Below are 12,028 nucleotides of genomic sequence, written 5' to 3'. Positions count from 1 at the left end.
AATGTGTTCATAGTGAGTAAGATCCTGTTGACTGTACCTGGTAAATTGTCCCTTCTGATGATCCATTATGAGGGCCATTTCACTGGGGGAAATTCAGCAAATGTTTTTTGTCTGTGTTCTCTTTTCTTGCCTTTACAGGCATAGAAATTACTTATTCATTTACTTTCTAGCTCTAGTTCTCTTCTAAGAATGGGGAAAATAATGGCAGAGGGAACTGCCTTTGTGCATTTGTGAAGCTGTTTGGATCTTTTTGAAACACTTTATCTTGCTAGAATATCCCTCCTGAAATGTGCTGCCTAACTAGTCATCTGCTACACATTTAATTTTTTATTAATCTATCCAAACAGAGCTGGGATTCAGTATTTGGTAATTTTCCTACTGCCATCCACTCTGCTCAAGAGGCAGCTTTATTGAGCTGGTCTCCCCAAATCCCACCTCACAGTAGGAGAAGACGGAGCAAAGTAAAATTCAGTTGGGAAAACCATTCCAGTATTCTGTTGGAAATTTATGTATTTCCTTGATGGAAAAGCTATTGATTGTCCTAAAGAAAGAAAGGAAAACATTTTTGAAGACTAATTACTAGTTTCATCACCTACAAGAAAATTGTTTCCAAAAGCAGCAATTGCACTGGTAAGCTGGGAACTCCTGTGTTTGCTTTTTTTCTCTAGGAAAAGAGGTGCAGTAGCTTATGCATCCCAGAAGCCTTGGCTGCTCAATGCCACAGTGGAAGAGAATATCACATTTGAAAGCTCTTTTAACAAGCAGAGGTAACAGGTTCCAGCACTGTTGTGTTTTTCTTCCCTTTTCCATAAATATTGGGGTCATGTGGGTCACACATGGGGCCCCATCTCCCTGTAGGAACAAAACTTCTGCACCTGCCTGAAGGTGACAGTCTCCCCCTTTGAGCACGCTTTTCCTGGGTGACACAAGAGACAGGGTTTGTCTCACTTGAACTCAGGTGTACAAATGTTTCCATTTCCAAGGACCATGTTTGTTTAGCATGCAGTGTTCTCTCACGTGATTGACTAGTTTGCCTCTCCTGGAAGGACATCACCTGCTTGGGAGTGGGAATATTGTTTGTAAAGAATTGATGGGCTGCCTTTTTATTCAGTACAAATGCCCACCAGACGTTGTAAAATACTTAGGAATCAGTTGCTGGTATTCCATTCCCCCATCCTTAAAAGAAGTGGTTGATTATGTGTTTGCATCCTACACTCATTTATTTTCTGTCATCCTTGGATATTGAAACAAGAAACAAAGGCCCTGGGTGTGAAAGACAACTGCTAAAAATGGCAATATACCTTGAAAGAAGTTATATTTGTTTTTCCTAGGTTTAGCTGTTTAACATTTTTATTTGGGAAGCTGACATAAGATGCTTTTTCTGAACTGAAACATTACTTACTTGCCTGTGACTGAAAGAGATCCCATTAGAACAATTAGTGACTAACAAATATGTTTTCCACTGTGTGATTTTTTCCAGCTGGTTAATTTTTGTTCCTCTGCAGGTGGGAAATGTGCTTCTCCAGCAGTATCTATGTGGATTTTGTTGCCTTTTTGTTTCCACAGGTACAAAGCAGTAATTGATGCTTGTTCCCTCCAGCCTGATATTGACATTCTGCCTCACGGAGACCAAACCCAGATTGGAGAGAGGGTCAGTAAACAGCTACAGGCTTCTATTTTTGGTTTAAATATATAGAGGGGGGTTTATTATTTTGTTGGTTCTTAAAATCTTACAGGTTATTTGGCAACAAAGGTAATCTTTTAGTTAAGTGTATGTTTGGGTCATTAGTCTGAAAGCTCATTGCTCAGTGAACATGGAAACACTGTCATTTATGTGAGGTGAAATGATTTAAATGTGCTGCTATCAGAACGTTTGACTGTTCTGCAGCTGCTATTGCAGGTATCCTGACTTAACAGGATATTTTTTGGTTTCTTTAGAAGTAACAGAAAAATAAATAATAATACATAGATATATTTTTAGAGCCCTTTGATTTACAGAAGGGCAGGTTAATCAATGGCTTTATCATATCAGGGAAGATTAGGGAGTGATGAGAAAGGAAGCAGAAGCCAGAGATTTGTAAACAATTTACTCTAGCATGTACTGGAACTGGTACAAACAAAAGAACCCCAAAAATGCCCCCTAAAACACTACAAGGATGCATTACAGGCCCACACATCGGAAAAATTTCTCATGTTTCTCTGCCCAGAAAAGTCTTCTATGGATAATCCAATGGGAATAAGGAATATGAATATTCAGTTGATGTTTTCTTTAACTGTCTAATTGTTTCTCTCCTGCTTATCTCCAGGGTATTAATCTGTCTGGAGGGCAGCGCCAGCGGATCAGCGTGGCACGAGCGCTTTACCAGCAGACAAATGTTGTGTTTCTGGTGAGTAGTGCCCTTCTGTTTATGCTCCATGCAGAAGAGGGAGCTGCTTTTTTCATTTAGAGTATTTCATGGGTCACATGCTGAAGATTGTGTTTCGCTGAGCCCAGCCAAATGTGCACTGTGTGTTTTATATCTCTTGTCAGCTAGCCTGAAGGTAGGAAGCATTTTGTAAAGGCTGCAGACAGACAGGTAGGTATTGTACATTGAAATGCTGATGCTTCTCTTCTCACTATGTTGACAAGTTCAATTTGACCCTTGCTTCTATTTTTGGGTCTCAGAAATGTAATAGTTTCAACTGTGTTCATGAAATTCCTAAGCTGTCTCAGGCCTAAAATTAATGTTGCCTCATGTCTGGGGTGTTTCTTTTCTGCAACAAACTAAGCTGCTTTTGCACCCTGAATTGCCTGTTGTATATCTTGTCCCAGCTTCAGCTATGGAAAGACAGTGACAGCAAGTTCTAATACCTTCCCAGGTGGGAAAACAGATGCATCTTACACACTCACTTGTAGTGAGCTGGCTGGCTTTCCCATTTAGGACTTCCTTCTTGAGCTCAGTTTTCTAAAAGGTTTTAATCCAGCTGGGATGACGGTGAGATATAAATCACGTAGAATTAGAAAAGCTGTGCACATTAGATGTCATCCCTAAAAGAAAGGGAAGCTATTTAGACCTTTCCCTGTAATTAGGCTGACCAATCTGTGCTTGCTTCATGTGTAGGGCATTTCCAGGCAAAGATCAGAGTGCAGGGTAGTAGGGGGCAGTTGGGTCAGGTGCTCCAAATCAGCTGATCCACTACTGGTCTGTAACTTGGTTTTGCCCATTTTGTCCTTCTGTGAAGCACACTCAGTAACCTCCTAATAACAGCAGGTTCTCTTACGGTTTGACAATGGAAAAACACCTACAAATAAACTTTATTTCCGGTATTAATATTTAGAAAATAACCAGGAACCCTATATGTTAGTATTAGCAAACACTCAGTTCTTTTAAGGCTGGTTTTGTAAAGAAATACCTGTGAAACTTCACTCTCACAAGTACAAATGTCATGTGGCTGATGTTTAGGTCTGTGCCAGGTCAGAAGAGTGCAGCAGCAGAGCTGACAACATCCTTGCTCAGCGAGCACAGTGCACACACAGTTTTGAGAGAAAATTTTGGATCATGAAGTTACTGTGTTTCAAAAGCACTTCCTAGGTGCTTTATGTTGTGATGCTCTGGTTTATTAGAATCTAAGTAGCCATCTTTATCTTACTGCTAATTTCAGATATTTTTGATTTCTAATGAAGCCTGGGTTTAGTGTAATATTATAGTGTGAAATAGTAACACTAGGTAAATCCTACAGCCAGTATCACTATTGCAAGCAGAAATATCAAATCAAATCAAAAGGTTTCTGATTCCATATAAATAAGATTAGGTAAACAAGTTTTCCAAAAGATGGTACAGATTAATTTATGCCTAAATGAATTGCATATAATTGATTGATTCAATAAGATAATGTAGGTCTCAAATCAAACATCTGAGCTGAGTCAAGAAAATGATCAATATTGCTTCTTTTGTGATTTTTTGGTCATTCTTTGTTAATAGAGTATTGATTTATGAAAAGAAAAAAAAAAAAGTAACTGAAGGCAGTGATATTCAATGGAGACAGATATATGGTCATTGTCTCTATCCCTGGAGCAGTAATGCAATATCTGCCACAGACCCACACTGGGAGCCTGACAGAAGCCATGCTCTCCACCTGTGTGGGCCATGAACACATCTGGAGAGAGGGGCAGGTCCCAGAACACCCTACAGAATTGTAGGATTGACACAGCTGGTGTTACTCAGTGCTCTCTGCAAAAACACAGCTCGAGTTTTGGTGTTCTGTAAATTAAGGAAACCATTCCTCAGCACAATTTTGATCTGATGGCCTCATTTATGTGCCTGTGTTTATCTATCTGGCTTTACTGGTATTAAAACCTGTTTTAACCCACAAGTTCTGGATCCAAAAGCTGACCCCTTATCCTCATGACAGGATGATCCTTTTTCTGCCCTGGATATCCACCTGAGTGACCATCTCATGCAAGAAGGGATCCTGAAGATGCTGCGGGAGGACAAGCGGACCATTGTGCTGGTGACTCACAAGCTGCAGTACTTGCCCCATGCTGACTGGGTAAGGAACCTCTTCTCAATTTTTCTGTGCAGGAAAAAACATGGCAGGAACATGTCTTGCTGCAAACAGTGCTTTCACTTCATATCTCCACCAAGTAATAGTTCAGTGAGAAGATATATAATAAAGGTCTTTTGAAAATCTGCCTATTAGGGGAGCCATAATTTTGAGATTCTCATCTTGGAACACCTAAATACATTGGATTTTCGTAGAGCTGCTACTTAATACTCTTATGAAAGCAGGTTACATTTGAAATATATTGAGTATCACAAAACATTAGTTATATTGGATGTTTTGGCTAATTTTTTGACCTCAAAAAAGTGAAATGTTTGAGTAACACCTTTGCCTCTGCTGGGATGTTACTAGGAATTTGTGCTATCACAGAAAAAGGTTCATTTATGCAAGGTGGATATTGAGAGGTATGGAAATATAAGGAAAAAACCCAGTGTTTCCCTCTGGTTAGTACTAGCATATTAAGTATATGCTAGTATATTAAGAACATCTTTGCCCTTTGTGTGTGGGCAAGATTTTAAGAAATGGTGTAGCATTTGTTTGTTAGGTTTCTTTTTTATATCTTCTACTTTAAAGGAAAAAAAATGGAGGTATGCTTTCTATACCAGTTTTTAATTGGAAATGTCAAAGATGAAGAAGGAATTTTTGGGGGTTTGGATTTTTTTTTTTTTTATTCATTAGTTCCCATTGGCCTTGCACTTATTTCTGCAGTTTTCCAGCCTCCCAGGTCTCCTGGTCCATGATGATTGATGACTGCAGTTATACCTCCTAGCAGGACTTCTCTCTTTCACATCTTGCACAAGCTATAGCAGCAGTTTCCAGGTCTCAAGAAATAATCATATTGCAGCTGCTTCCTGAGCTTCATGCTGGCTTGGTATAAAGTTGCAGATAGACATTCATCTTGTTCTGATCAGGTTTTTGTGGGCAGCAATTGTTATTTATGGTCTCTGCTGTGACCTTGTCCCTCAGTTGTTTGTTTACCTTTAGAGTTACCACTGTTCTCAATATGGTCCTGGTTTTCAAATTAGTCTCTCTTGGGATACTGGAATTTTTTGCCTTCTTCCCCTCCCTATGAGTCCCTCTCAACTTCTTCTTTTTTACTGTTGTATATCTGCAATTTTTTAAAGGCAATGAAGGCTATGGCTGTTCATCAGTGTAATTGTTTTAATTTTCTTTGTGAATAGAAGACCTATTTCTAGATGTTGCTGTTTCAGGAGATGTACGAAAATTGCTCTATTTTTATCTTCTAGATGTGTAATATTTTTATGAAATACACTGTTTCAAACAGTAGCACAGAAAGGATTTGTATGAACTTCATAATAAAAAATATTTATTACAAAATAGTTCATGTTTTTCCCTAAGTATAGGTTTCATTAATCCTTAGCAATTCTTACCCAATGGAGTAAAGAGGAAATATTTATTTTGTTGAGAAATTTTAAATAAAAATATAGTTTGAAGTTTATGTCATGGTCTCCCTAAATCTTTTCAACAAAATCCTCAGAAGAATTCAAGGTCCAGCCCAGTTGCAGGTTTGCTGAATAAATTGTTCACAAAAAGATCCTTGTTTTCTTTACTTTTACCTTCTCTCTGGTGCAAATTCATAGCAATAATTGAAAGTAAATTCTTTGCAGTAAATGAAATTGTTTATTTCCCCACTCCCTGCCTGTGGAAATTTCTGAGTTTCCAAGGAGAGAGAAAAATAAATAGTGCATTAACTCTTTTGTAATGATGGGGGTTTGCAGTCTGCATGCCTCATGTTCCAGTTGTCCCTGTCAGACCCAGAGTGGTGGTAGTTCCATTGTGTGTCTAACATAGTTACGCTGACACAAACTGGAAACTGCTCCCTGCAGACTTTGTCTTGCATAGATATTTTTCTTTTCCAAACTGTGCCCACTATTTTATGCTTTTAAGGCTTTAGGGATTCAAATTGCCTAGCTCTTCCTTATCAGTCCATGGTATCAGAGAAGGAGCCAGCATGCTCATATCTAATTGCCTGAATGAGGGCAAAACCTCCTGCACTCAATGTCTTGCTAAAAGCTTTTTCCTTTTAGGAGGTAAGAGAACTCTAAAATCTGATCTTGCTAATGACTTGTATTTAGGCACAGATCTGCCAACAGGGATCCCATTCTTCTTTCTTAAAGGCAGCCTTTTCTGAAAACATGGAGTGCAGGAAGTTTCTGGGTTTTCAGCATCTTGAATGAAGGGGATGGAGCCAAGAGATAATGTCACGGTCTTCTTGGAGACAGATTTGTTTGTGGAAATATTATTTATTTAAGAAAAGAGAAAATCCTGTCAAAGCACAGCAACATAGCTTTAAAATAAATAGTCATACCTGGCTATTTATCTCAGCACTTTGTTTCTGACTTTTTAGATAATTGCGATGAAAGACGGTAACATCCAGAGAGAAGGAACACTCAAGGACATTCAGAAATCAGAGACTGAGCTCTTTGAACACTGGAAGACATTAATGAATCGACAAGACCAAGAGCTGGAGAAGGTTTTTTATGGGCAGGGCAATCAATATGTGCAAGAAAATGTTGTTTTGTTTTGTTTTTTTTTTTTTTTGCCTTAGTTTGCAAGGTTTAACAAGAATTGACATGCTGTGTGTGATGTCTAACTTAATATGACTGTAGTACTGGTGTTACCGTTATTATTTATCTCTTAAGATAAATTCCTTCATCTGGACATTCTCATATTTCCTTGATTCTGTTCTATTCCATTCTTGGTAGGAAGCCCTAGCCAATATTGTCACCTAAGGATTACAAATATGGCCATTTTAGGAAAAGCTTTGCTAATATTGACAGCTGGTTTTATAGATATGCCTGAATTTACTCATTGCCTTGGGTGGAAGCTTTTCAGATATGCCTATATCAAGTTCCCTAAATTATGAAGTTATTTTGTCTTTCATACTTATAACACAAGAAGAATGAGATATTAATCTTAGTTCTTACTAAGTGGAGATAACTGTCCAAGTTAGGATTCCAGGAGGGCTGGGACTGACAAGCTGAAATGAATGTTAGATATTTAATTTATGTCCTTTGGTTTTACACAGACCTAGAAAATCAATCACTTATGGCTGCCTGCTGTAAGATTCCCACTTCTATTTTTCATTAAGTGGAAACAGTTTTATCACAAGTAGCAATTTTTTGGTATTAATTCTCTGGTTGAAAACACATGAGCTGTGTCCCTTTTTCAGGAAACAGCTATTGAGGAAAACCCTGTTTTGGAAAGAACAAACCTCCGGAGGACAATGTATTCCCGGGAAGCATTGCTGCAAGATGATGAAGAGGATGAAGGTAAAGGGCATCCTTTGAGCCCACTGCCAGTACATTACCGTTTCACACTTAAATTATATTAGAATGATTAACACATTCAAATTGGCAAGAGAACAAAATGTTTTTCATGTGGGTTGTGATTTATAGGAGGGCTTGTATCAATTGCTTTGACCTCTGGACCAGAGTGATTGCAAGCGTCCACAAGTCATCGCTTCCTCCAGACTTCCGAGGTTTTTTCTTATATGCAAATACAATTTAATAATGAATGAAGAATAGTATTAAACAATATGCTAGGAAACTTCACCTGTCAATAGCTAAACATATTTTCTTAAAGTTTTACAAAGGAAAGAGACTGCAATTGATTTTTATCCAGCCAGTGCTTTCACATTGCAAAAACATGGTTGAAGAAATTGATCACCAAGTGCTGAGGGATTTTGCATCTTTTTTGTGTGCATTACTATTAAGTTTAGCAGTTTAATGCATGCAGTTCTGAGCAGGTGCTTTGACCTTAAAGCCACCCTTTGTACTGGATGGAAAGACCTGGTTTGTAGCTACCACTTGCCAGTCCCTTGGATATGTATGTCAGCACGGCTGTCCTTTTTCTTGTACCTTGCAGAAGAAGTAACAGAGAGTGATGACGAAGACAACCTGTCTTCAGTGCTGCATCAGAGAGCCAAGATGCCTTGGAGAGCCTGTGGCAAGTACCTGAGTGCAGCAGGGATCCTTCTGCTGCCCCTGCTGCTCCTGTCCCAGCTGCTGAAGCACACGGTGATGGTGGCCATCGACTACTGCCTGGCACTCTGGACCGAGCATGCCATTTCTATCAAGATGGAGCCCGAGACAAAAAACTGCTCCCAGTGCATGGTAGGCACTGCCTTGTTCACCTTCCTCTTATGACTTCACTGGGGGTGTTCTCCTGCTGTCAACCTCTGCTCTGAGATTTGTATGCAATGTGCTTTTTTTCTATAAAAGAACCATCCAGAGTACTTTGAAGCTCAATGCATTTTTGCATACACAGCACAGTAAAATGAAGTTAAGTTTGGTGTGGTCTTTCTCCTTTTGCTAGATTTATTGTATATTGATATATAGTGTATTGATGTATTGTACTTTCAAACCTGGGTTTCTAAAGTAATTTTGATATCAGAGTTCTTTTTTGTTTTCCCTGCACTGTTGCACTCTCACAGAAACCTGGGCTTTTTATGGTGTTCCTTGATTTTAAATTTCTGATTTATTGCTCATTTTCATGCAAACACTTCCCTCTCCAAAAGATAATAAATTGTGATTTAAGATGGGCAAAAATCATGGACAGTTTAATTTAGGGAACAAAAAGGATATTCTCTCATATTTTTTCACTTTCATGCTTCTGTATTTACAATAATATTTTAAACGTAATTTAAAATGAATATTTGTGTTGCTCTTTGTTTTTTAGGAATTTGACCATTCTCCATATTCAAAAGGTTTCAGCATTCTTTGCTGCCTTGGCATCGTATTATGCCTTGTCACGTCAATAGCAGTGGAGTGGACTGGCTTGAAAGTCACCAAAAAGCTACACTCTTCTTTACTAAATAAAATTATTTTGGCTCCAATGAGGTATTTCTTTGATTGTAATAGAAGTTTTATTATAGTAATTTTGTCTTCTTTACTTCAAGACAGTCTCCTAAGTGCAGTTTTTACTAAGAAATTATTGTACATTGCATATTTTTAAGATACCAGTGAAAAATCACCAGGTGTCAAGTTTCTGAGTAGTTTTTGAAAATGGTACCCAGGCTACTTGAGTTCCTAGACACAAGTCAAATGCCTCCTGCCTGACTGTGACTTCAGAGATTTGCTTCCTTGCATGTTTAATTTCTCTTTGCAGATTTTAATTAGGGAGAAAACACAATTATTGATCAATATGTGGTACAGATAATTCATAGCATGCTTCATCATCTTAATCACTGGAAATATTTACTGTCAGGCAGTGATTGTGCAAGTCTAGGAAAGGTAATGAGCTTAGACAAGTGTCATTACAGGCATCATTAGAGTATACTGGAGTGTACTTTGTTCCAGCAGAAGCCTTGGTTGTCCTCCATAAGGTTTTTTTCCTGTGTATGAAAGTAAAGGTGTAGCTTGATTCAAATTGCAGGTCTAGGGAAAAAAAAAAAAAAACTCTTATTTTTAAGCTAACTATATTTTACCCAAAGAACATGGAAAAATCACATACATGAAAAACCTCAGGCTTTTTTAGATTTTTTTTCCAGGATAAAATTAGACTTCAGGTTCCACATGAGTTCTGGAACAGCTAATAGCTGCAGAACATTAATAAAGTGTGCGTTTTTCATATCCAAATGTCTTTTAATATATTGTTCCAACAGTAGTTGTTTTTGTTACAATTTTCTGTTCCCAGAAAGATGCAAGACTTTGCAATTCAACTTCTTTTTAATTTTTTCTGAATTGAAGTGGCTTCAAATTAAAATCTGAAAGGATTTTTTCGAGTATAATCATGTGATGTCCATGGCTTAGGCAGTAGAGGGAGCTGAGGACATGCTTGCAGTTGTAGGGTTCTAAGTGGTTGTAGGTTCATGCTTGTGATTGTAAATTCAAGACATGTCCATTGATTTGGAAAGCCATAGGTACTGGGAAAAATGAGAAATTTTACTATGGCTGTCAATTTATTTGTTTCTTTGATACAGTAACTATCTTAGGTAAGGCAAAATAACACGAATCAGTTCTAATATCAGTATTATAAACTTTGCCATTCCTTGTGGCACTTTAGGTTTTTTGAAACAACCCCACTGGGAAGTATTTTGAACAGATTTTCAGCTGACTGCAATACCATCGACCAGGTACTGATTAAATATTTTCAAGCTCTCAAGTTATCCTATCTTAATCTAAAAAAGTGGGGTTTTATTTATTACAGACTTGTCTAGATGAAGCTTACAGATGAACTAGAATTTTGACTGTATCAGTTTGCATCATGATTTTCTTGGTTCTGAATGAGTTCTTCATCTTACATGAACATTGAAAAAACATCTCTTTTGCTAAGATGCCCTGTATAGAAAAGGGAAGCAAAATAAGATCAAGAGCAATATCCCCAAATTAAAGAGTATCTACTTTTTTTGTAAGTGGGTAAACACATTCATTTGAGGAAATGAAATGAGAAAAAAGCAAATGCTATTGCCCAGAATAGAAATGACTGAAATTCAAATTACTATTACTTACCCCAGACTGCGCTACCAGGATTTATGCAGATGCTAAAATCTACTGCATCCCATCTGTAATCCTCTGACATGAGGATTGTGCTCCACAATGCAGATGTGAAGCAGCCTCACAGAAATCCCTTCAGGTGTCCCCAAAACCCAGTAGTAAATTCAAGAACAGAATTTAAGTGTATGCTTAAAATACACAAGGGATAAAATTTTGGAGGAAGCAGGAGAAAGGAAAAGGAAGTAGTGTTTTAAGCTGGGCATGTTATGTAAGATTCTGTGTGCTTTTTTCTTCTCTGCACAGCACATTCCAGCTACCCTGGAGTGCCTGAGCCGCTCCACCTTGCTGTGTGTGTCTGCCCTTGCAGTGATCTCCTACGTCACACCCATGTTCCTCATCGCCCTGGTGCCCCTGGCCATCATGTGCTACTTCATCCAGAAGTACTTCCGAGTCGCCTCCCGGTAAGGGCACCACCATCACCACGCTGGCAGTGGGCATAGATCCTGCAGTGCAGGGGAGCTTCGTGTTTAAATTTGGCAAGGCTGTGACACTGTCTGCAAGTGGGACAAATCCACTGTGTCATTTCACAAGCGCCTTTGTCGGCAGCTCTTCGAGCAGAACTTCTGCGATGAAGCAGACTCTGCATGAGCAGGGTCTTTGTGCATGATCAAAGATTTTTGGAGTTCACAGAACTCAAAAAAAAACCAAAAAACCTAACTGGATTCTGTCCTTCCCCAAGGACTGTGTGCTGGGTGCATGCAAGAAAATGTGGACAGGGAAACTGACGTCTGCCTGTGCAGATGAAAGTGGAAATGTGGTACTGCCTAGCCATTAAGGATCCAGTGTGCATGAGCCTCCTCTTCTGTTGTGGGTGCCTTCTAGTTTTTAAAAATATAAAAATTTTAATTGTATCTGAGACCTTACTCTTTCTAAGATGATAGTTTCCCTCTTGTGAAGTGTTTGCAGCAATGCAGAAATATGCACATCCCCTCATATATGCACAGATTGAGAGGGAGTCTGCAACCAAT

General features: G+C 38.6%; 1 protein-coding gene across 4 annotated transcripts in view; it reads left to right on the top strand.

Moving 5' to 3' along the window:
- Positions 1-12,028, top strand: part of ABCC8 (ATP binding cassette subfamily C member 8) — a 72,668-nt gene that overhangs the window by 46,273 nt on the left and 14,367 nt on the right. For 3 of the 4 annotated variants that reach the window (XM_041481128.1, XM_041481130.1, XM_041481131.1), the window contains 10 exons: positions 669-767; positions 1,567-1,651; positions 2,307-2,387; positions 4,393-4,530; positions 6,911-7,036; positions 7,736-7,835; positions 8,431-8,678; positions 9,244-9,404; positions 10,570-10,639; positions 11,304-11,461. In XM_041481128.1, the coding sequence (XP_041337062.1) occupies positions 669-767; positions 1,567-1,651; positions 2,307-2,387; positions 4,393-4,530; positions 6,911-7,036; positions 7,736-7,835; positions 8,431-8,678; positions 9,244-9,404; positions 10,570-10,639; positions 11,304-11,461 (1,266 nt within the window). The remainder of the gene's footprint in view (positions 1-668; positions 768-1,566; positions 1,652-2,306; positions 2,388-4,392; positions 4,531-6,910; positions 7,037-7,735; positions 7,836-8,430; positions 8,679-9,243; positions 9,405-10,569; positions 10,640-11,303; positions 11,462-12,028) is intronic. The other variant, XM_041481129.1, reaches the window with a different exon arrangement.

The sequence above is a fragment of the Pyrgilauda ruficollis genome, unplaced genomic scaffold, assembly GCF_017590135.1.
Source record: "Pyrgilauda ruficollis isolate IOZ18807 unplaced genomic scaffold, ASM1759013v1 scaffold55, whole genome shotgun sequence".
Taxonomy (NCBI): Eukaryota; Metazoa; Chordata; class Aves; order Passeriformes; family Passeridae; genus Pyrgilauda; species Pyrgilauda ruficollis.
The sequence above is the reverse complement of the archived record's forward strand: the minus strand, read 5'-3'. Positions and strand labels throughout refer to the sequence as shown.